Source organism: Fusarium redolens (assembly GCF_020744475.1).
Source record: "Fusarium redolens strain MPI-CAGE-AT-0023 chromosome Unknown BKA55scaffold_6, whole genome shotgun sequence".
Taxonomy (NCBI): Eukaryota; Fungi; Ascomycota; class Sordariomycetes; order Hypocreales; family Nectriaceae; genus Fusarium; species Fusarium redolens.
The window spans coordinates 309,291-333,515 of NW_025763669.1; the positions used below are offsets into that span (position 1 = coordinate 309,291).

The following is a 24,225-nucleotide window of genomic DNA, read 5'->3' on the forward strand; positions in this document are numbered from 1 at the left end:
GCGGACCTTGCCATGGTTCCTGTGACGGGTCGGGCGGTACCTGAACCGGAAGGATATCATCGGCCGATTGAGGGGCCACCAAAATCAACTCCGACGATCTATCATATCAGGCACGGCACCATCATCTACCTGACAACAAATATTTTGCTTGAGATATCCACCTATCTTTTCTACCCTCGGACTCTTATTCCCCTTCCAATTCCATTCAGAGACACTCAATACAGCACCATGGAAAGCTCACATCAACTCCCCTTCAAGCTATCAGACGATTCACTGCTTCATTACAGCTCTCTCATCAACGGAGATTTCGTTCCCTCGAAAGAAGGCAAGACATTCAATGTCATTGACCCAGGAACCGGCAAAACATGGGCATCATGCCCAGACTGTACAGCATCCGAAGTTGATGCGGCAGTAAAGTCGTCCTATGAAGCATTCAAGAGCTACTCAAAGACAACGCCACGCTTCCGCGCTCAGACTATCATGAAATGGCATGATCTCATTCTTGCAGCTCGCGAGGACTTGGCTCGCCTTCTTGTTCATGAAACTGGCAAGCCTTTGGAGGAAGCGCGCGGCGAAATTGACTATGCGCTTACGTTCGTCTGGTGGTTCTCTGGTGAAGCGGATAGAGCGCATGGGTCGTCGATTACCTGCGCTATTCCTGGAAGAAGGGCAATGACGATCAAGCAACCTATTGGCGTTGCGGCTGCTCTTGTTCCCTGGAACTTCCCTATCGCCCTCGCTTTACGAAAGGCGGCAGCGGCTCTTGCTGCGGGGTGTACTATGGTCATCAAGCCGTCACCTGAGACACCTCTCACAGCAGTCTCGGTAGCATATCTAGCGTTAAAGGCAGGCTTTCCACCAGGGGCACTCAACGTGATTACAACATCCCTCGAGAATACACCGGCTGTCGCCGAAGCTCTTTGTCTCAACCCGCTTGTGAAGAAGGTGAGCTTCACTGGTAGCACGAGAGTTGGCAAGATCATTGCTAGTCTATGTGCTCAGAACCTGAAAAAGACGACCTTCGAGCTTGGTGGGAACTGCCCGTTCATTGTGTTTGATGACGCCAATGTCGATCAGGCTATGAACCAGCTCATGGCTCTGAAGTGGAGGCACGCGGGCCAAGCTTGTGTCACTTCCAACAGAGTCTTTGTTCAGAGTAACATCTACGACTCTTTTGTTGAAAGGCTTGTATCTGAAACTCGGAAGCTGAAGCTGGGTCATGGTATGACAGAAGGGGCCACGTTGGGCGCACTGACAACTCCACGGGGCCTCGACAAAGCAGAAGAGCTGTACCAAGATGCCATCAGCAAGGGGGCAAAAGTGGTCCTTGGATCAGGGAAGCGGTACCAAGGGGAGGGATATTTCATGGAACCAACGATCTTGACTGACATGAAGGACGAAATGATCATGACGCACGAGGAGATCTTTGCTCCTCTCCTCGGTGTATATCGCTTTGAGACTGAAGAGGAAGTCGTCCAAAGAGCCAACGACACTCCCTACGGACTAGCGAGCTATGTGTTTACCAAGAACGTGGATAGGTTATGGAGAATGTTTGAGAACCTTGATGCTGGAATGATTGGACTGGTAAGTCGACCTCCCAGATATTGCTGGAAAGGAGAAGCTAACTTGTGATGTAGAACGCAGGTAACAGTTCATCAGCTGAAGCACCTTTCGGGGGAATCAAGGACAGTGGACATGGAAAAGAGAGCGGCAAGGATGTCGCGATTGATGAGTTCTTGATCACCAAGACGGGCACGATGACGGTGGAGGGGCAGTATTAGACTATGTAATTGAATCTGGGTCTCCCAACCAGCAACATAAATCTCCATCATTTTGGCATGCATCTTCTGTCGAAACTCTGTTTATTTGCTTGTGGTATGCTGATAGAAAAGCACTCTAAAGGTATTCCCTTAACAGCAGCTGTTGTTGCCCAATCACGATTAAGAACGCGAGTTCTATTTATAGCTCATTCAACATTCGCGTCTTGTCCTCCAGATTCCAACCCAGAGACTTAGATAAAGCATTCAAGTTAGATATAGTTATAAGCTTACTGACCTAGTAGTTTGAAACGTGTTCTGTTTCTATCACATTTCGCTCATCATGATATACTGTCATCTGTCGAAGGTGTTGGTTAAGTGATCAAATGATGGTTTCAAGACTTTGTCCTGGCAAGTGAATCCATTTGACTAGCGAGAGTTCAGCTTCAGCCGAGTAAAAGCATTTCTGCCCAGAAATATCACTTAATATAACTATAAGGTGTTTGCACTAACTACTGAAACCTATTATCGTACGTTGTTAATGCAGAGAATTAAAATACTAATTGATTCATCCAGGGTAATCCGACGTATGGATGTCGGACCTGGAATTGTCTAAAGCGGATTAGCATGAGATAAGCGTGGATACGCATTTCCATCACTATCTCCGGATGCTGCGATAACGGTTTGGTTCCCTGTGATGCTGATAAGAGGAGTTCAGCGGAGCGTGCCACCCCCGCAAGTCACCGGTTCTGCACCAGACCAAACAAGGAAAGCATTCAAATTGTTAGTCAAGTCTGCGCTATCTACACGAGTCAAGAGCATGATAAGCAGATACAACTTTAATCCTGCATCATTGCGTTATATCCTCGATCCCATTTTTTGCCCCATAATCCACCTCATTCGGAAAGTAATCTATCCATCACAGGCCCTCATCGCCTATTCTCTCGTAATGCCTCGGTCAAAAACCAACAATTTCCCAAGGGGCAAACCACGTGGTATACGCCGAGATCGGGACTGTCGAACCTGCAAAGTCCGGGGCGTCAAATGCGATCTCAACAGACCACGATGTCTCCCGTGCGTGGAGTCTGGCTATGCATGCGGAGATTATCCACAGAGAGTTGTATGGGCAGCGAATCCGACGCCGAAGCCGAGCAGGGCTGAGAATAGAAGTGCTGTTATTGAAAAGTCGCTTGCGACGGACCAGCATGAGGTTGTGGAGCATTTGTTGGCGTTTGGGAGTAGTTTGAAGACTGCGAGGTTGGCGACGAATGATGATCCTCTTGTGGATCAGGGTTTGGGGTTGATTGATCAGGTTGATTACTTTTTGAGGGCAAGGATTAGTAAGAGGAGAGGATCAACTACCGACCCTGCTTTGCCAACTTCACCGTCTTCTTTATCGTCGGGTGAGGGATCACAAGATGAGGATACACTCATGTGGCATCGACTGGCTGCTCTCAAGAGTCTTAGCGAGGCTTTGAACACTGCCGACCCAGCCGCCTTTCTGGGCATCGCCGTCTTTGCTTTCTTCGAGGTTGTTTCAGATGGAGTCTTTGGCGAATGGGACTGTCATCTACGTGGAGCTCGCTCATTGCTAGATTGCCATTGCAGCAATAGTGAAGAGTTCCAGCAATTCTCAAGGCGCTTCACTGGTCTAGAAGAGATTGTCGCCTATTTTGCATGGTGGGATACCATTGGAGCTCTCGTTCGACAGTCCACAAGCAGTACTAAGAGCGGCCTCATCTTTGACGGCTGGCATCGAAGCTCTCTTGGTCAAGACTTCTTCGACAGAGTTGGCTGTCCTCCCGAGACATTCTGGTTATTCGTCTCTCTGGTTCAAAGCAAAGAATCCGCCAACTTATCCAAGAGTCTCACCCAAGCCATGGCGCAGGTTCTCAAACTCGGAATGGACAAGACAGAAAAAGGAAAATGCAGTGATATTTACCGCTGCGCCGCTGTAATAGCCGTCCTCACAACACAAAACTCCTCATTTGGAAGTGAAGATACCTCTTCTGAGACAACACTAGAGTTTGCGGTGGATCGGATCTGCCATATTATTGAGTCCGCCTGCTCAAGATCTCGATACTATCCACATATGGCCACGCCTGCGTACCTCGCAGGAATGAGAGCAACTACTTCGGCGCAATGCAAGATCTTGGGGACGTACTGGAGGAATTGTGAGATGGGGGATATTCCTCGATATTCTGGTGCTCATATGCAATGTGAAGAGACATGGAGGGAAAAGGGCCTGATATAATGGAAGACAATAAGTAAAGAGAACTTGATGAATGCAATGAATATGATAATGGACAAAATATCTAAATGGAAGTTAAATGACTTGACTATGGAAGGACTGGAACCGAACCCTGAGAATTCCAATGAGAGAGTAGACGTGTCCACAGCCACAGTTGCTTTGCGCCGACAGGAAAGGCGCAAGATACCTTCGGCTGAAAAGCCAGTACGGACAGTTCATTGCTTCCATAAGCCGAGTTGGTTTACTTGGCCAAAGTTTGCAATCGACTTTCCGTCAGATACGATGAGGTCTTTTGTGGCGGCGACAAGACAGACTAGAAGAAAGTTGATGGCGTTCTGAGCTTCTGCCTCAGCGGTAAGACCTTATGTCGTGGTCATATGTCTTTTGAGCACTTGTAGAATTGGACCGGCCGAGTTAATCTTCTCTTTGATAAGGTTCCAGGCTGTAAGGTAGACCAATCGGGTCATCTCAGACATGGCCGTCTCCATGGCCATCTCGACTGGAAATTTGAATCCCAGAGCGTGAAGAATGGAGATAAGACGTACTGCCACCTGGACCCTCTCTGAAGCCTCCTTGTCTGCGTCATCACCGGCAAAAAAAAACTCCATTCTCTTCCAGTAGTGATCCAAGAGCTTGAGAGCCCCCGATTCCGCTCAGGGTTTTGCACCTAGCCTCTTTGGTACTGAGAGCTTCATAGTATGCGTTGGCGATGTCACCGCGAGTGTACAACTCAATGAACGGTATCAAATGATATGTGTATCCCAAGGTCTACAGGTCGGCCCTGTGCCTTCCACTCCGAGTTGTAAAAGTACGCCATCTTGCTCATAACAAACTGATGAATACTCGCACGATTGACACCCAGCTTCGAGGGCAAAGAACAAGGGCAAGCCAATTGTTTTTAGGATTTTCTTTTTTTTCTTTCTCTAAAAAGAGGATGCAACTTCATAGCATAATAACCTGTATTTAACACATGTTTGCTTATACCAACCTAACTTCCGCCTCTACTACATTGTCAAACCAGTCCATCTTACATACCTGAAACACTCCTATACGCTGAAACGTCCCATCATCTTTCTTGCAAAGCATAAGCCCCTCCTCAAGTGTAAGTTGCAAGCACCAGACTTCCTCAATACTCTCTTCGTCAAAGTCAAATATTCCTATCGCCACAAAGACTGACATGTCTGTATTCAGGCTCCCTTCCTTTAACTCCTTGCGTCCCAGCACAACTGGCCGACGCATAATACCTGTTGGCCTCTTCTGTTTTCGCAGCGAAGCGATGAAGTCGCTCGAAGGTGTTTGCGTGAGGACAATTGCTTCTTGAACCCGCCCCAGAAGCTGCAGCTCGCAAGACGGCATGTGTAGTGCGTCGGCTCCACAATGAGGATCTACCGTCCAACGGTCGGGCTGTTGTTGCTTCGGTTTTATCAATGGTGCTCCGCTTTGGCTCTTTGTCTTCATCCTCCGAAATTGTTGAAGTGTCAGAGGGTTGACGCCACCTTGTATGGAAGCCCAAGACCAAGAAGGTGCTCTGATCACTGGGGCGGATGCAAAAATAGTCGGCAAAGGTCTCGTTGCTGGTCCAAAGACGCTGCTCACCCTATAACCAGGCCTCCACAGCAAACAACGAACGAGATCACACTCCCAGAGACCGGCCAGGTAGCGTGACTGTAGAGCCTTGGAGATAGGTGCAGCAATGGAGGCAAGGGCAGCGAAGATATCATGAGGGTTCGATAATTGGCGTTTGGAGAAGTCGATTATAATCCCGTCCCAATAGTGCAGGAGCCGATCTCGGGTCAATTGCGGATTCCCTTTACCCGTGTTCAGAAAGCTGTGGAGTAAGATAGATTTATCCTCCTGATAGCTGCGGTCCTCCGAGTAACCGGAACTTCGACATAGGAAAGAAAGCTGCTCTTTGCCGAAGAATACCACCCGGCGGCTCAACCTCTTCTCCTGACAACACCATCCGCGAGTTTCAGTAACACCGTAGTCAGTGGATCTTAATGAGCCAACAAGAACACTTCCACCCTGGCCATCCCCAAGAGGAAACTCGCAACAGAGAGCACGTTGTTTGTAAGTATTGGCGATGAAGGAGTTGCGAGCATCGCCTGACCTCCCTGCGGTGATAGTGAGGGTTGCGTGGCCATATACTTTAGCCATGAGCTTTGATTCACGTTCCCAGTCATCCTTGTCGCCCTGGATTATGCATAGAGCGTCGATCCAGATATATCGGATGCCCAACTGGCGGGCTAATGCTATTGTATCACGATGTGCCGCTACGAGGCGAGGCTCATCGATGCTTCTCAGCATCCCTTCCATCGTCTTGTGATTGAGGGTGAAGGTGTCTGTAGCGGGCCCCCAGCAATATGACAAGGCGAGATATTTCTCCTTCATGCTCTGATCGGTTACGACAACTCGTGGAAGGTCTCCTTGATTTCCGTTGCCTACGTCGATGACCCTGGTAGGCATGTCGTACGTCCCCTTAATATCGCACGGTTGATGAGACTTTGTACATCTTTCGAGGAAACCCCGGATCAAGGTGATATAGGAGTCAGGCTCATATTCTGCTGTGCAGATTCGTCCAGGTGTTCGTGAACCTGCCGCAGTTCCCTCTTTCCTATACAACGCATTAGTAGTTCTTCTAACGTCGTGCTCTGGGATGAAATGGATCTTACCCATAGACGGCCAGGTTTATGTAGCCGAGTCCATGGCTGCTTTCCCTTACGGAAGTGATAGGGTTATATCTCCCGCAAGATACCATAATGCGCGGCTGTGTCAGAGTAGGACTGTAGTCTGTGAAGTGGACGTAAATCCAGATACCCGGCTCAAACTTAGTAACTCCTTCCGGAACTTCGCCTTTGAGGACATATTTGATCTGAGAAGCCGTCCATTCTTGTCGGAAGCCTGTCCAGCAGAGATTACAAAAATCGCAGCCATTTTCGGCGCTTCTCTTAAGTGACGCGAGGTTTGGGTGGAACTCTAGATAAAAGCGTTCTTGATCAATAGTAAAGGTGCGGCAGAAGGCGCATCGAGGCATGGCTTCCGGGTCTTGTGGTTGGTAAGGGTCATTAAACTTATGTTGCTGCGGAGAAGGAGCTATGTCAGATTGTCGCTCAAGAACGGCTAGCCTTGTAATACAAGCAGGTACGTACCTATGAGTCATCTTATGACCAAGCCGAAGACCGATCCAAATAATACGGATCTCGGATGTAAGCGGTGTGCTGTATTCTGCGACATAGTCCCTATTGACCCTATTGACCTTGGCATGCCTATCAACTTTGTTCTATTATGTTTAAAATTATTATATACTAATCTTTTAAACCGAATTAGCTTTGTATTCTCTTAGCTACTTAGCTGGCTGATTAGCGATAGGCGAGTAAATAAATTTAGATAAAAGACGCGTTTAATAAACCTTTTTGCGCCTTTACATGAGAGGAATGTTTGTGTATTGACTGCGACAAGAAAGGGAGTCGGGCCGAGCGGTCCAGCTAATATAAGGTAGGCTCAAAATTACAAAACTCTATAATGCCCCTAGTAACGTCCTCTACATTGTATCTAGCGACAATACATAGAATCATCCAAGGGAAGATAATCAATAGCAGCGATCGTTTGCAGAGAGAAGGCAATAAACCCAGCGAGACCCTACCATGATTCACTATCATGGGCAAGGTCGAGGATATGGAAAGTGGACAGGGATGCTCATAGCTCTTGATTGCGTGACGAAGCATAGATTACATCTTTCAGGCTGCAAGTCCTTCAACTATTCGCGCCTGAGAGTTCTTTCTACATAATCGCCGGCACCGTTTACCCGGCAATACTATCTACAGGCATAGGCTGATTCGCAGCAACCATTGGCTTAGGCGGCCACTCTCCAGCGTCAAATTGGCATTCTAGCGAATGATGACCAGAGGAAAGAACTCTTGTGGGCTCCTCCTTGCAAGTAAAGTCTCTTCGTACCTCCGAAGGCAGAGTGACCAGAGCTGAACAGTTGGGAGGAATGGTCAACGACATAGTAAACCTTTGACCTTCAAGATTCCATTCACATGCAACAAGTCCACAAGGTCCGTTGAACGATACCTTCGCGCTGGTGATATTTCCTCCAGGGATCGGACGGACTCAAATAACGCGCCATCCTGGCTCCTGAGGTGAAATACCACCTACAGTCCCGTGAAGCCAATCACCAACCGCACCGAGAGCATAGTGATTAAAACTCGTCATTTGACCAGGATTGATGCGTCCATCAGGTAACATGCTATCCCAGCGCTCCCATACCGTCGTTGCGTCGTGTGATACCACGGCGTATAACCAGCTGGGGCATGTAGTCTCGAGCAGCATACGGTATGCCAACTGTGAGCGGCCGATGTCAGATAGCGCGTGGGAGATGACTGGTGTTCCTGCGAAACCTGTGCTGATGTGGAAGCGAGCAGTGCGGACTAGACGATCGAGGGCTTTCCCAGCAGTTTTGCGTTGTTCCTCGTTCTCTGGGTAAAGACCGAATCTGATGGCGAGACCAAGACCTGTTTGAGATGTTGACATGAGGTTGCCTTCAGCTGTGATGTATCTTCGCTGGAACAGAGCCTTCAGCCGGTCTCCATCTTGTGCATACCTCCTGGCTAGTTCTGCCTTTCCAAGAACGGAGCATATCTTGGAAAACACCAGTGTCGTATGTACAAGATAGGCGTTTGCCACGAGAATGTTGTCGGTTCGTCCGTTTCCAGGATCCTCGGGCGGTGCGCTGGGATCCAACCAGTCTGCAAGCTGCCACTTATCAGGGTTCCAAAGTCCATCGGGAGCTCTATCAACACCCCGTTCAAGCCAAGTATACATGCTCTCAAACTGCCTTTCCAGCAGGTCTTTATCAGAGCTGTATTGAAACAAAGCGTCTGGAGCCAGGACCGTAACATCATCCCAGATTGCCTGAGCCATATGAGGCCAATTGGAACTTATGGCGTTAGGACATACCAGAGGAGGTATGCCTCCCTTGCCTTCTTCCAGCTGTTCTGCTGACACGTCTTGTAGCCAGTTACTGAGAATACCTAGTGTGTCATAGAGGTATGTCGCAGTTGGGCAAAATACTTGAAGGTCGCCGGTCCATCCGAGACGCTCATCTCGCTGCGGGCAATCTGTAGGTAGAGAGAGAAAGTTACCTCGCATTGACCAGACGATATTCTTATGCAGTTGGTTCACATAAGGGTTAGAGCACTCGAAGAATCCTCGTCGCTCCATATCGGTGTGAAGCACAACAGCTTGGATGGCATCAGGCGAGGGACCATCCCCAGGCCATCCTTTAACCTCGACATATCGGAAGCCATGAAAAGTGAACTTGGGTGACCAGTCCGATAGGATCTCACCTGACCCGATGATAGTATCGCAGCATTTGGCATCACGAAGTGGACGTGTTCCCAACTCTCCATTTTCCATCACCTCGGCATGACGAAAGATGATACGTTTGTCCTTCTCGGTGGGAAGGCTTGGTATGAAGAGCTTGCCCACCAAGTTCTGACCAAAATCTAAGATTGTCTTGCTGCTCTGACTGCTGAAGACGTGCTTGCAGGAGATGGTCTCAGTGACACGGACAGGAGGGATATCGGGTGCCATGAGTTGAGCCGATGGATCCGGGAGAATGCTCGTCTTCAAAACATCCAAAGGAATATGGTTCATATCGTAAACCTCGCCATCGTAAATCTCACTTGTTACAATGGGGCTCGTGGTGCATGACCAAGAATCGTCTGATAATAGACCCCAAGACACTTTGCCAGCTGCATTTTGGATCTCGAGTTGAGCAAGTAGTCCTAGCTCATCGCCATATCGAAAACGCTTGCCACCTTTGAAGCCGAGTCTTCCCGCATACCAGCCCTCGGCAACCTCGACACTGATGACGTTCTTATTGCCTGGGATTAGCAAGGAAGTAACATCGTGGATTCGGTAAATGAGGCGATGGTTGTAGCTTGTCCAACCTGGTGCGAGGACCTCATCACCAACACGTTTTCCGTTGATAGTTGCCTCGAAGACACCAAGACTTGTTATGTATAGTCGTGCACGAGGACTAGTCGTTGTATCTTGCGGTAAAGTGAACTCTTTATAAAATCGGATCGGTCGTAGTGGCCCATAGGGTCCAACTCGGTCAGCTGAGGTGATGAAGTTCGCGTTAAAGTCGCTGGTCTCAAGAAGAGCGGCTTCAACGGTCGCAGCAGCCGACCAGGGGCTAGGCTCGAGGCTAGTAGACTCTTGATCGAGGATTTTACCATATACCCTAACGCGAACTGATGCAGATTCGCGGGATGAAAGTCGTCTCGCTGGCCATGGTACCAGAACTGATTCTTCACTCTCGATGGTGAACACTTGAGTATCACCTGTGCTGGGGAAAGTGACCTCAACTTCATAACAAGTTTGTACCCATGAGGAAGCTGTCGAGGGCGACGTTTCGAAAGCCCAGGAAAGTCGAGGCCTGGACGTGTCTACACCAAGACCGTTGTGGTGATGCTCAAATTTAATCTTGAAAACTTGAGGAGTAGACATGGTGCGTGTCTAGAGCCGGCTGGGGACTGGGTCTGATGTTTGGGAGGGTCACCTTTCTCTCGGCCGTTAAGTATGGCCTGTCCAGGTTACATCACGGTTTCGGCAGTCGGGTCAGCTTGGAGCGAGTTGTGGCGTTTTCCAGGTCAATACAGACCAACTCAATAGAAAAGGCTTCTCAATTTGGCATTTCGTGAGACTAGATTGAAGCAAGGCGGGTGTAGTTTACCGGAGCAGGTTGACTGTGACCCTCGCCGTCTTTGACGATCATGCGGCTTTGAAAGCATCCGATTGGCCAGAATACGGCGAGAGCCAATCATGTCTCTCCAAAGCCGGTGGGATTTACCATCCTTGGTCTCAGAATTCAAAGATTATTCCCCATACCAAGGAGCCTCTTTTCTTGGCATATTTGACGGACGGTTCCATTCCGCAGTGGCACACGCATTGAGAATTTGACCCAGTTGATGGCTTGTTAAGTTGAATGTTATCGTCTGAACTCGGCATCAGGATAAGTTGCCAAAAAAGAGTAATGATCAGTCAGGCAGTGAAACACGACTATAATCATGAATATCTACACATAACTTGGCCTCCATTCATCCGTAATGATAACAAACTTCGGGATTCGGCCTTGACAAAAAGCTATAGAAAGAGTGGAACACACCCGAAGGCTGTACAAATCCTTGTCTACAGCTACTTCTCACTTATGGCGATGGCTCGTTTGAACTGACCGGTCTACAAGTCATTCGGTGGAAGGCTGGCCGAGGACTTCGGTGTCTCGGGTTGTTCTTGTTGCAGAGTCATACCACCCATGGATCCCAGGTGAACGGGTCACTTCGGGGTAGTAGCGTTACAGAATCTGGGGCCCCGGATGCGGAGAAGATGAAGAGACTTTCTACAAATACGTACTCATCGCTCTCGAAACTTTCAATATCCCTACTGCCCATCTCCATCACAGCAAAACATAGTCAGCAAAACAGAGCAACATGGGGTTTCTTGCAACAACAGTTGCTCTTGTAGCAGCTCAGGGCGGCTTTATCTATGGCCTTGATTCAGGTATGCGCTCGGCACCAATTCCATCCACTCGTGCACTAACAAGTTTCCATGATAGGCATCATCGCAACGACTTTCGGGCATGACAGCTTCAAACTCGCCATGTACGGACCATCCATGGTCAACACTACGTATCAAGGAGCTATTGTATCTGTGTACAATGCTGGACAAGCCATTGGCGGCTTAACAACCGGATACGTCGCCGATAAGCTCAGTCGAAAATACACAATCCTGATCGCGTCCATCTTGAGTAAGTTACGCGAAACTGCCGCTGATTATAGCACTCACTAATGCGGAAGAAAGCCATTGTTGGCGCGGTCCTTCAGTGCGCTGCAGTCAACATCGGCATGATGATCGCGGGTCGTCTCGTAGCGGGCATCGGCTGCGGACAGATTCTTTCAGTTGTTCCCATCTACCTAGCCGAGGTATCGAAGCCTGACCAGCGTGGCTTTCTAGTCGGTCTACAAGGAATGATGATTGCGATTGGCTTCGGTGTCGCCAACTGGATCGGATACGCTGGTGCTTTTGCTAAAGGTGACGGACAGTGGAGAATTCCTCTTGCTATGCAGCTACCTATTCCAGTGTTGCTTGTCGTCATGATCTTCTTCGTTCCCTTCTCTCCGCGCTGGCTGGTACTAAAGGATAGGTATGATGAGGCTGGGCAGGTCCTTGCTCGCCTACATGAGAATGACCATGACGAGACCTTCGTTGAGCAGGAGCTTTTACAGATCCGGACACAAATTCAACTTGAGAGGGATCAAGGTAACCTCGACTGGTTCACAGCCCTTGGACTCATGTTTTCCCGCAAATATGTTCGCCGGACCTTGACGGCTTCGTTCATCGTGTCTATGAGCCAGCTCTCGGGTTCATCCGTCATCCAGGTATACCCTCCTCCTCAGAAAGCGCAGTGTGCCAATCTAACCCCATATTGCAGAACTTTCAAGGCGTCTTCTACCAAACGGTCGGCTTTACAGGACGTACTGCCCTCTTAATCAGCGGTGTCTATGGTATGATGGGTATCATCGGTCAGATCATCTACCTCGTCTTCGTCGCCGACAAAATGCCTCGCACTCGTACTCTCTGGTCTGGATCTATTGTGCTCTGCGTCATGATCGCTATTTGCATGGCTCTCAGCGCAGAATTTGGATCCTCACATAACGACAACCAGGCGGGTGCAAGAGGTGCCATCGCGTCTATCTTCCTCTATTCCATGAGCTATGCTATCTTCTTCAACGCCATGATCTGGGTGGTTCCTTCAGAGCTCTTCCCCTTCTTCTTGAGGACTAAGGGCATGGCTCTCGCTGTGGCGACAAAGGCGATAGTGGCAATCATTTTGTCTCAGATAACACCATTGGCTATTGCTAATGTCAGCTGGCGGTATGTTCATGCACTACCTGAATGCTGAGTTCTCAAGCATCTGACTTTGTTTACAGATACTATTCACTTTTCATTGCATCCAATGCCGCTGCCGCCTTGTTCTACTTCTTCTTTCTCCCCGAAACTGTGAGTGGTGTCGATTATCCTATCCAAGACGCTGGCTGACTTGAAGTAGTCTGGTAAAAGCCTCGAAGAGATCGCCGCTTTATTTGGAGACGATGTTGTTGTTTCATCTTCCCAAGCTGAAGCGAAGGTTAGTCACACTGCCGAGGTCTATCAGTTAGAACATGGAGTCCACAGAAGAGAAGGTCAGTAAAGCATCCTATGCATTGACATCAATACGTAGACTAGAATACTGGACACTACGTGGGGATTTACGTGGGGATTTAGATAATGTTGTTTAGTTGTAGGTATATATTGAATAGTAACTTGATAAGAGATATCATAACGTTTTCGATTATTAATTAATTAATAAGTGCGTGTCTCTCCTATTCTGTAGGAACATTCTTCAACCACATAAGACTGTCTGGGAGTAAAAGATCTATTCCCCTTTCTTTCAACGCATCCATTACATAACTGAAAGCTTGAGAAGCATCTATCGGGCTCAGCTCAGTGCCAGGGCACTTCAGCATTTCTGGCCAGGACCTTTCTCCTCCAAGCCCCTTGGGCTTAGCTGGCCTGATACGCAAGAGATGTTCGATTTGGTCGTGAAACCTTGTACCAGGGGTGTAAAAGTCAACGCTGGGCATGCCTGAGTCTGTGCTGGGCCCGTACGTGTCTGCAACAAGTATTATATCGAAACATGAGTTAACACCGCGTGGAACTTGAACGTCAGGAGTGCCTAATGAATGCCCAGATAAGAGCTCATTTAACACTCGGTAGGTAGTAGCAAAGCTTACAGCAACAAGTGCATAGTGGCAGCCGCTATCGAAACATTCCTGGATTGGAAAAAATTGGAATGGGTTTCCGTATCGGTTGCCTGCTTCGAACACAAGCAAAAAACGATGTTGCCAATCTTCTTCCAGGAGGAAAGTCTCACTTTGCTGAACTAAAAGATCCATGTCTAGAAGCTCGTCGAGCCTTCCAGCCCTATCAACCCTATCAAGCGGATTGAAGCCGCCCAAGCAATAACAAAGATACCAACAATGCAGAGCGCGAAGGGATGTCTTAACGGCGACTCGATGGTGTGCCTCTTCTGTGGCTATGCATTGTAAACGACCGAAAGTATATTTCAGAAGCTCGAGGTAGGTTGAGAAACTATCGTGCCAATCAAACATTGATAGTGCACGAATGACAATTGGCACAGCATCGATGAATAGTGACGGGGGATATTTGTCAAGGAGACTCTTCACATCGAAAATGTGGCGCCAGAAGGTTCTGTAGAAAGTTACCACAGAAATGCTCGCCTCTATGAATTCCAGCTCGAGGTAGGTTGAACTCGGCTGGGAAGAAAGCGGCATGGTCCAATATATGTGGCCGCTGAATAACCCAGCTAACTGCCATTCCCTCACAATATCAAGCAAGTTATTGCAGACTGACCCTTCTGCAAAAAGGTGAGTGTTGAAAGAGATAGTAATGGCTATTAGCAGGTAAGAATCGCAAAAGATAGCTCGGTCAGATCCCAGCTGGTAAATATTCAATGGCGTAGAGTGAAGGTCACGTCTGAATTGAATGAAACGAGCTCTGATCAGGTGGGCAGCCAGCAGCCTCGAAGCCTGTTCACTTTGAGAGGAGCCGCAGGCGTGAAGGCACTCAAGACCGGGCTCTGTATTCATGAAAAAGTCAAAAGCACTCCTGTGGATAAAATCGACTTTTGTGAAGTTGTATTCACGCAGGCGCTCATCTCCGGTCCAGCAAGACGGTACCTCTTGGGTTCTCTGCGTTACCTCAAGGAGGCCACGACATGCTAACTTCAGTTCGGTTTCAGCTCTTGAACACATGGCTAGGAGGTCCTCAACTGCCATCACACGACCTGTGCTCAATATTGTTTCCATTGACTTATACTGGGCAGCTGTTGCCATGATCAGTAACGAGGACATGCCCATCGTCTTTGAACCCCAGGAATAACTGCTTTTTGATAAATAAGAATTGGCTTTTCGAGCAATGATGATGAGATTAAAGTAGAGAGAAGCGGTCACCCGAATACTGCGTAGTTGGGCATCATCTCCAATCCGACCCCACATGTCGGTATATAGCGTAGTCAAGTCCGAGGGGGTCTGCTCAAGGCGCTCTTGAAGCATCTCGATAGTTGCGTAACCTTGGCGGATGGCCCGGTTCAGACGATCTACCACAAGCGCCACCCACAGAAACACGCCTTCGGCCCTCCTCACAGTCTTATATACAAGCTCATCTCGATCGCGGGACTCAAGTCCGCAAGTTTCAAGCCGCTCACGGACGAAGTGAATAATATCCAGATTGTTCAGCTGGTGTACCCTGAGTCGGAATGCCCCTTCAAAAAAGGAGCAAAAACATGTTCCTCTCTGCTGGATGCACACAGCTTGACATCATTCACTTCCAGCAGTTTGTAAATGACTTCAGCATTTGTCCAACCGGGCCAGGGCAGATCCTCTAGCTCTTTGGCTTCGTCCAAGCCATCAAGGAAGATACAGAAAGCTTCTGGAGAAGCTTCTAGTGACCAAATGAGGGCTTCTGTCAGCTCCTCGAGGCTCCAATCCGAATGGCTTCTCTTGTGTCGCACGGAAGGTTGAACTTGACACAACTTTCGACCAAGACCAAGCCTGCCATCCAGGGCTTGATAGAGAAGTGACAAAACCATACCTTCCACGTTTCGTTGCAATAGCTGACCTGGCTTCCAGAAGAAGTGCGTAATGATTCTTACATTGGAGTGCCATATTTTGAGATGGTCTACCGTTAAATGGTTGAAAGCAAGGAACTTCATCAAAGAGCTTTTGCCCGAGGCTGGTTTACCACTGATCCAAAAGGTACTCGAATCTGATTGTAGCCAGCCCGGAAAACAGTCGAAGCCAGGATCTCCATTAGCTTCGGCACGATTTAGACAACAACGAGTGTCCATATCGTCACCCTGGGTGTCTTTAAGTTCGAATGATGAGCCATGTCAATCAAAGACCCAACCAAAGGTCCCAGGATAGTTGTTTGATATCTTGTTCTTCCGGCTATTCATTTCGGGGAACCGTAGACTCGCTAGTAGCTGCTCATGTTGTTTCTCAAAAGCCTTATCCTCCTCACGCTCGAGCAGTTCCTGGCGGAGGTGATCGACCGATTGAGAAATACTCTGACGGATTGTATTCTCCGCTGAAGTTACATGGTCTTCAATGACAGTTCTTGTCGTTGCGTGCTCATTTGCAAGTCGATTACTCATATTTGAAGAGAAGTCTGTGACCAGGTCTGAAACCTTGGTGGAGCCGTCTACCAACTGTGAGATGATGCTTTGTAAAGCCCCTGCGAGATGCTGGAAGCACTGTAGTGAGGTGATCTCGGCGGCTTGAGATTGACTGCATACGCGATCCAAGAGGAGGCTGTGCAGGAGCTGCTCATTTCGATGGAGGTTCTTCTCGGCGTCTTCAAGTTCCTTTCCACGCCATAATGCTGCTGCGCTTTTCTTTGAAGCAGCCACCTTGCCACGAAATCCGCATTTTGACGCATCGTCAACGTGTAGTTTGGCGAAACTTTGTTGCAGTTCATCTACGCATTCATGGACCCTTCTGCCGGCATCAACAATTTGCTGGTGAGTCTGGCTCAAGGGTCCTATCTGTGCGGTGACCTGTTTCATCTCATCAAAAGAGGCCTTTGCATTCTTCAGATAGGAGTCCAATTTGGGGTCCGGGGACCGGCCATCGCGGATGTTGCGATAGACGTGGATGGAGTCTTTGGCGAAGGTGATGATCTGCATCGCATTGCAGAGAATGCCCACTCCGAGGAGGGCAGCTTCAGCGCCAGACATCGTACTGTCAATTCTCTGTTTAAAGTAAGTTTGTTACTGTACTGAATGTCCCAGGAACAACGAAGGTGAAGGAGAGATGAAGAAGAGAAGTTCAGCTGAGAGGAGATGCGGGGCTTGCATGAAAAATGAGGCTGCAGAATCAGGCTGAGCAAGGCATAAGGCTCGTTGGCTAACAACTGTTAATTGCATATCTTGATTGCTGACGTGTGACAAGAGGTTTATTTCTGTGAGGCGATCAGGAAAGTCTGCCTTGTGTAAAGCATGTCAAGTTGGATTATGGATTATGCACAGGTTAATCACTAGGCGTCACCTCTTTAGCTGCATAGCAAATTAATACAATTACAATCACAATCACCTCAATGCATAGATAATGTTTGGTCACATCAAGGTTTGAGAGTGGTATTCACCTGTCAAGGGTAGTTCAAAGGCATCAAGACCGTAGTGAGTGTAGGTGGCGTCGTTTGATATTGACCTGACTCCGATAGCAATAGTGATGGCTGTCCTCCGTGGAATAATGAAATCAAGCGCCAGAGCGTAAAGGAGCCATCTGTATCTAATTTTCACCCCGTTCGAGGACCGACTCCCGTCCCGCGGATTCGTCGGAAAGGAGCCTCACTGCCTCACGACGCCAACTACGGTGTCGTATCTACTGTGAAGAATTCAGGGGTTCAGATGAAAAATACAATACAATTTATTACGCCCGGCGGTCTGTTTTGACCGAAAGGGCACTAGTTACTAATGCTTACGTACAATGCCTGCTTTTCGTCCTCGTCTCCCCAAGCCCATGCCCTGGTTCAGATGAACCCTGCTGCGGGGAAGCGGGATCGGTTGGTGCTAGGTAAGCGCATCATGCATTAGCGCATCAGGCACTTGCATTAGCTCGTAAAGCGTTGAAACCAATGGGATATCAGCCGGGTGAGCTACTACCCGGTAGTTAGTAGCAATGTAAAATCAGCGACAGGTATCATGGCACCGCTGATGGGTTGAATCAGTGCCACTATCGTTCGGTGCAAGCTATTCGCGCGGCAATTGGTCAGGAATAATCTCTCAGTCAAGCTGAGGTGAGGAATTTCTTCACAGGTACTATACGTCATGACGAAGCTTGAAAATTTAATGAGCATTGTGAGCGCTTTTGAGTCACGCTACCGTTACTCAAAGAGTGACAATTATTTTCTTTGCAGAAACTCCTTTCCGGTGAACATCGAGGGCTCCTTGAATGCTCTCTAAGCCATGTCCTACCACCGATGCATCTGGCTTTGCTTTAAATGACCCATTTGCTAGAGCTTTGGGAACATAATTGCTCCAAATCCATTCACCAATATGCTTTGTGGGTTCCTGGATAATCGAGAAGGCGACAACTTTGCAAAGATCAGCAAATGGTCATAGCCAAGGGATGGTGAGCACTTCTACTGACCATACTTTGGTTTGTATTTGTCGGTGGCCTTGTCGGTGGCAATGACGGTTGCGACGGGTAAGTATTCCCCAAGCTTGTCAAGAATTGCCGAGATAGCATCGAAACTAGCGTCTGCACCGATGGCGTCAAAAACACCGTAACTGGGTGTGGTTTTGAGAACTCCCACTATGTCCTCAATCACAGTGGCCGACCGGTAGTCAAAGACCCGGCTAGCGCCGAGGGAGCAGACAAAGTCATGGTTCGCAGGAGACGCCGTAGTGATAACGGTTGCTCCAGATGCAGCAGCTAGCTGAATAGCGATTACCCCGACGGAGGACGCGCCGCCCCAAATCAAGATTGTCTTTCCAGTAGCGTCGTTACAACCAGTCGGGTATGGCAGTGGTAAATTAAGAATAGCTGGATCGTACAACCCGGCACTAGCAGTAGAGATGGCTAACGGAAGAACTACAGCCTCCTCAAATGTCATCCCTTCGGGGATGAGGGAGGCCAGTTTGTCCATTGCTGCGGGATAATGCTGGAACGCCGAATTTGCGGGATTTTTCGTAAGGAGACCATGACAGTGACTGTCATAGCACGCGTGAGAAAACAAGCCACATTGATGCGAGAAAGGGAACATACGCAATAACCCTGTCACCCTTCTTGAACCGTGTGACTCCGGCACCAACCTGCTCAACTATGCCAGCAGCATCCTCTCCGAGGATAAAAGGGTACTCTGATAAATATCTCCCGTGATATCTTTCGATAGAGTAAGCAACGTGTAGGAAAGTTTCTAAGCAGAAAGTACGCACTGAATCTTCCAATCAACAGGATTCTATCTGAACGGTCAGTTGCGGTTTGTGGTCATTGGAGGGACTCATGCATAGATGATCGGATGGAAACTGACAATAGAAACCACGGCATTCTTGATGACAATCTCTCCCGGACCTGCTGTAGGCATACGTGCCTCCTTAACCTGGAAGGGATAATCGGAGGGCGCACTGATCCAAGCAGCTTTGTTCCCGGACATGGTGAAGATGTGCGTAAGTGAAGGTGGAATGTGGCGGCGTGCAATAATAAGAGTTGTAGATGTGAAGGCAAAAGTGCATTGCCAGAGCCGGTGGAGGTATTTATGCCCGCAGCGCCGAAGCGCCGCTTTAAATGACCTAAAATACTACATAATGTACTCTCAATATTTTCGAACAAACCAGTGGAGTAAGTTAAGTGGGACATAATGTCATGAACCTTATGGCCACATTTTAGGCCTCATTTCGCCCGACCTGGTTTTAATGTCTAGACTTTTTTATGGATATTCTTTTGACCGTATTTGCCTTAAGTCCACCAACTTATGTCCGATATCTCCTGCCATCATACACATCCAAGCACATAGGGCGGAAAACATGTCCTGGACAGGGCCTCGGTACCACCGCGTTGGATGATGACACCGGTTGCGGCCTGACGCGAGAAGAAAGTGAAGAATTGTACCGTCTCTCGACAATATAAAACGGCGTCCGCGGTGAACCATAAGGCATGGTATTTACCCTTTTCACTCGAATTCTATAGGTGCACCGAACCGAGGGACAGAAATATGCCGCCCATCCGAGATCAAACCATTCTTGTCATTGGAGGTTCTTCTGGTATTGGCTATGGAGTCGCAGATAGGTGTCTCGCAGAGGGCGCCAAAGTCATTATCGCATCTTCCAATCTTCCTCATATCCAGCAGAGCGTCAGCAAATTACAACAAAAGTATCCAGACGCTAATATCTCTGGCCAAGGGTGCGATCTATCTCCGGCATGCGTTGAGGAAAATCTTGAAAAGCTTTTCGAGTCAGTCACACCGCTCAACCACATCGTTTACACCGCTGGCGATCCTCTTTCCATCATGCCAATACCGCAGATCAACCTCGACGCTGTTCACAAGGCCGGCCACGTCCGGTTCGCCGTCCCCCTCCTACTCTCCAAATTTGCTCAGCGCCATCTCAAGCCTTCCTATCAATCTTCTTTCACTTTGACGAGTGGTGCGGGCGGCGATAAACCCTTCCCTGGGTGGTCGTTGATGGCTGGCTACTTGTCTGGCCTCCAGGGGTTGACGCGAAACCTCGCTCTGGATTTGAAACCTCTCCGCGTCAACCTGGTTAGTCCTGGCATCGTCGAGACGCCACTGCACGGACCTAGTGGTGTGACAGATGAGATGAAGGCTCACACCACGCTCGGCAAAGTTGGGTTGCCGGAAGAGGTCGCCGAGGCCTACTTGTATTTCATGAAGGATACAAACGCTACTGGTAGCTGTATCGACACTAATGGCGGCTCATTCCTTGTTTAAACAATGCGGGACTTGTAACTAGCTTTGCTAGAAAAAAAGTGGTATCAATCTCCAAAAAGTTTCTTGAATTTTGCCACAGTTAATTAGTCTACCCGACTGTTGTGAGCGTTTCATTCGACCGTCGCATGCAATGAAGGTCAGTTGCAACCAACGCGATCGAATAATGACACGATTTGCGCTAGAAGCCATTAATTTAACCGTTCTTAGCTGTTCCACGATCTATCATCTTGAAGACGTGATACCTTGGGTGCTGAGTTGTTTTTCTTTTTCGCATGAGCCTCGGCCATCCATACCCGCACGGGTACCTGTGCAAATAAAGTCACATAGGTACCCGTGTAAATAAGATATTATTATATCAGCAACCCCGATTAATTATATATATATATTATATATTATCTAATTAAGCTTTTTTTGCTTAATTTAATAATATATACTTTATTACTTTAATATATTAAATTCCTATTTTATTAGTAAGTAACTTAATAGTAGTAGATATGCCTAATTAATCTTTATAATAATAGGTTATATATATATAATTAGATAGGATATATAAAGTAATATTATATATTCCTTAAAAGCTATAAATAAGGTATTATATTATTAAATAAGTAATATATAAATCTCCCCTTTACTGCCTTCCCTACTAAATCTACTATATATACCCTTATAGGTTAACTATTTAAATATATATTCTATTTTGCTATATAACCTGAATAGTTGGCATATATATAGTCATTCTAACTGCAGGCATAGGCCATATTGTCCTAGGGATAGGGGGACTAGCTTAATATGCCTGATTTTGATATATAAGGCTATTAGCAGTCTAGAAGGGTATAGTATTAGGGACTAGGCAAGCTATATGTTTATTAATAGTATTATAAAGCTGGCCTATATACTAGTTGCCCTTAATATAGTATTTATAGGTAGTAGTAGTTATAGTAGCTAGATTACTAGCTAGGATAAATATAGTATTATATACTATATATAGCTACTAAGGTATTAAAAGGTATAACTAATAATTTATACCTGCTAGAGTATTTTAAGCTATTTAGCTATTAATATTAAATATATTATATATAGGCTAGGTAACTAAATGGTTTTCTTAACTAGTAAGAATAGGGATAGGAATAGGGGTAAAGAACTTAAAAGACTTTCTTATATACTAACTAATACCTATATAGCCAGGCAAGCTATTAGTACTTTATATAGGCTAGAGGATAAATTAATTATTTTAGCTAAAGGGAATATAATAAGAGGGGATAGCTATATTATCCTTATAGATCTAAATAGCCTAATTATTATTAGGGTTAAGAGATATAGTATTAAAGGGATAGATAATATAGTAATTATAAGATTTATTAAAATGCTTTTTATATTATATTATATTATATTAAGAAAAGAAGGAAGTTAAAAGTAGTATTAATGCCGGCCTTTTATATATATATTACTTTCCTAAATTACCTTTAAGTTATTATATTAATATATATTATAATAATTATTTAAGCTAATATTTTCTAATTTATAATATATACTAACTGTTATTTAATATAGTTAAATATATTAAAAATAAGTAATTATTATAACTTAAGCTATAATAATGTATTATAATAGTGCTTTTATAATACCTTTATAATAGCCTTAATTTAGGGATATAACTTTAATAAAGTATAAGTTTATAACTTAATTAAAAAGTATAATAAATCAGCAAATAAATATTAGTTATATTACTTAGAAATAGAGCTTTTTTTACTCTTTTTAGTAATATATATATCTATTTAATTAACTGCTAATAAATTATTTTTTTATATAGCTATCTAATTATTATAATATACCTACTATATCTAACTATCTTCCTCTATGGCATATATACTATCTTTAATACCTCTTTAGCCAGTATACCAAGCCTGACTAGTAACTGTATAATATACCTACTCCTCTTCCTTATTTAAGAAGTTAATATATACATTTATCTCCTCTTTAGTCTAATCTTAAAGCTTTTTACTATTTAAAGCTCTTATATAACTACTTATTTAACTTAAGCTATAGGCCTATTTATAATTCGCCTTTAGGTACTTTAAATAAAGCTTTATAGCCTTTTAATATAGCTTATTAATGCAGCAGCATTAAGGCTACTATAAATACTATTTATTATAGTCTAATATATATTATTTATAAATAGCAGGAGTATTATTATATGCCTTAGGTATAGCTATTATAATGCTTATAGTTTAAAGGAAAGCTTAAGGAGAGGTACTTAAATAAAAGGCACTTAGAGAGGGCATTATAATTAGTATAAAAGTAATAGTCCTTATATATATTATTATATATATTTCTATCTTAATTACTATAATAATAATAGGTTAGGCTATAACTAACTATAATTAAGGATTTATATAAGGCTTAGCTACTAGTTATAGTACTAGAGGGACTTAATAAGGAGCAGGCAATATATTACTATAATAGAGAGGGCATATCTTAGAGCTTCTTTAATGGCTAATCTGCTAGTATGCAGAGCATTATAGTTATGCCCTTAGCTATAAGGCCTTTTAAACCTCTTTAAATATATAAGGTTCTTGCTATATACTTATTAGCAGCAGTACTAATCTATTAGTAAGGCAATTAAATACCCTTTAAGGCTTAATAAGAAGTAAGGGGGCTTTTAGGTATTATAAATACTAATAAGAGTAAAAGTAAGATAGTTAGAGATAAAGACTATCCTTTAGTAGAGGCTTAAGGATATAAGTATATAGTAAACTAAAGGAATTACTAAATGCTTATATATATATAGGTATATAGGCTTTTAGGCATTTAGCTTACTTTTTAACCTTAAGTAAAGCCTTATAAGAGACCTAATTAATAATAATACTAAATAAAGGTTATAATAACTAAATACTTTAAATAGTAGGCTTATTAATATTATTATAAGTAAGGCTATTATAAAGGCTTTATAGCTAATTATTTATAGCTTATTTAATATACTGCTAATACTTAAAGAGATTAGCTTAGTTATTATTTAGGTATTTCTTAATAAGATTATATATCCCCTTTACTAGTAATATTATTATATAACTAAAGTAAAAGGTATTCCTTATTTAAGCCTTTATAAATTTCTCTTTATAGGGATTAAGCTAAGTAATTATAATATAACCTACTTTATTATAATAGCTTAGGGTATAGGTATCTTTAAACTTCTTTAGCTATTTCTTATAAATAGCCTAAGTCTTTAAGCTTATAATTTAATTAAAGCTTTTCTAAAACTTAAGCTATTTATTATGCCCTTAAGGGTTATTTAAGCCTCTTATAAACTTAAGTTAATAATAGGCTAAGATAGCTTAATTAATATAAAAGATATAAAGTAGATATATTAGCTTAAGGAAGGTAGCTATATTTATAATTGCATTTATATAAGCAAGATATCGATCTATAAGTATTATAGAAGGAAGAGCTATTCTTTATACTTTATATACTTCTTAGAGGTAAGAGAGAACCTAAAGATAGTCTGCTTTTTCTTTATTACTTATAAATATAAATATAATATAGAAGCTCTTTCTATAAGCATTAATACTAATAATATTAAGAAGAGGCATCTTATACTTATTTATTTTATATATATAGTTAAGTATTATAACTTCTAAATAAGAC

The 24,225-nt window shown here is 45.1% G+C and overlaps 8 protein-coding genes across 8 annotated transcripts; 4 read left to right on the forward strand and 4 right to left on the reverse strand.

The window, feature by feature from the left end:
* Window positions 1-21: 21 nt before the first annotated feature.
* BKA55DRAFT_640260 (Aldehyde/histidinol dehydrogenase) lies at window positions 22-1,838 on the forward strand. Its single transcript, XM_046197123.1, has 2 exons — window positions 22-1,584; window positions 1,638-1,838. Exons 1-2 carry the CDS (start codon window positions 229-231, stop codon window positions 1,779-1,781), a joined length of 1,500 nt encoding a protein of 499 aa, XP_046050729.1. The 5' UTR covers window positions 22-228; the 3' UTR covers window positions 1,782-1,838.
* A 683-nt stretch (window positions 1,839-2,521) lies between these two features.
* Window positions 2,522-4,082, forward strand: BKA55DRAFT_563506 (uncharacterized protein). The gene has a single exon (XM_046192399.1). The coding sequence runs from the start codon at window positions 2,578-2,580 to the stop codon at window positions 4,009-4,011; it is 1,434 nt and encodes a 477-aa protein (XP_046050730.1). The 5' UTR covers window positions 2,522-2,577; the 3' UTR covers window positions 4,012-4,082.
* Window positions 4,083-4,909: 827 nt separating this feature from the next.
* On the reverse strand, window positions 4,910-7,084 carry BKA55DRAFT_640264 (heterokaryon incompatibility protein-domain-containing protein). Its single transcript, XM_046197124.1, has 2 exons — window positions 6,681-7,084; window positions 4,910-6,622 (listed from the first exon to the last, which is right to left on the reverse strand). Exons 1-2 carry the CDS (start codon window positions 7,040-7,042, stop codon window positions 4,987-4,989), a joined length of 1,998 nt encoding a protein of 665 aa, XP_046050731.1. The 5' UTR covers window positions 7,043-7,084; the 3' UTR covers window positions 4,910-4,986.
* A 492-nt stretch (window positions 7,085-7,576) lies between these two features.
* On the reverse strand, window positions 7,577-10,524 carry BKA55DRAFT_725365 (bacterial alpha-L-rhamnosidase-domain-containing protein; the record flags this gene model as incomplete). Its single annotated transcript, XM_046201108.1, has 6 exons — window positions 7,577-8,120; window positions 8,160-8,268; window positions 8,299-8,314; window positions 8,354-8,740; window positions 8,771-8,800; window positions 8,831-10,524. The coding sequence occupies 6 exons, from the start codon at window positions 10,522-10,524 to the stop codon at window positions 7,810-7,812; spliced, it is 2,547 nt and encodes an 848-aa protein (XP_046050732.1). The 3' UTR covers window positions 7,577-7,809.
* A 980-nt stretch (window positions 10,525-11,504) lies between these two features.
* BKA55DRAFT_508871 (general substrate transporter) lies at window positions 11,505-13,264 on the forward strand (the record flags this gene model as incomplete). Its single annotated transcript, XM_046187479.1, has 6 exons — window positions 11,505-11,574; window positions 11,630-11,821; window positions 11,875-12,452; window positions 12,506-12,948; window positions 13,005-13,074; window positions 13,124-13,264. The coding sequence occupies 6 exons, from the start codon at window positions 11,505-11,507 to the stop codon at window positions 13,262-13,264; spliced, it is 1,494 nt and encodes a 497-aa protein (XP_046050733.1).
* Window positions 13,265-13,436: 172 nt separating this feature from the next.
* BKA55DRAFT_592550 (uncharacterized protein) lies at window positions 13,437-16,870 on the reverse strand (the record flags this gene model as incomplete). The annotated part of the gene is made up of 4 exons (XM_046195410.1): window positions 13,437-14,454; window positions 14,488-15,397; window positions 15,442-15,948; window positions 16,042-16,870. 4 exons carry the CDS (start codon window positions 16,868-16,870, stop codon window positions 13,437-13,439), a joined length of 3,264 nt encoding a protein of 1,087 aa, XP_046050734.1.
* Window positions 16,871-18,022: 1,152 nt separating this feature from the next.
* Window positions 18,023-19,341, reverse strand: BKA55DRAFT_725382 (chaperonin 10-like protein; the record flags this gene model as incomplete). The annotated part of the gene is made up of 5 exons (XM_046201109.1): window positions 19,168-19,341; window positions 19,073-19,095; window positions 18,903-19,019; window positions 18,285-18,847; window positions 18,023-18,228 (listed from the first exon to the last, which is right to left on the reverse strand). Exons 1-5 carry the CDS (start codon window positions 19,288-19,290, stop codon window positions 18,023-18,025), a joined length of 1,032 nt encoding a protein of 343 aa, XP_046050735.1. The 5' UTR covers window positions 19,291-19,341.
* Window positions 19,342-19,848: 507 nt separating this feature from the next.
* On the forward strand, window positions 19,849-20,583 carry BKA55DRAFT_688181 (short-chain dehydrogenase; the record flags this gene model as incomplete). Its single annotated transcript, XM_046199171.1, has 1 exon — window positions 19,849-20,583. The coding sequence occupies one exon, from the start codon at window positions 19,849-19,851 to the stop codon at window positions 20,581-20,583; it is 735 nt and encodes a 244-aa protein (XP_046050736.1).
* Between the last annotated feature and the right edge of the window lie 3,642 nt (window positions 20,584-24,225).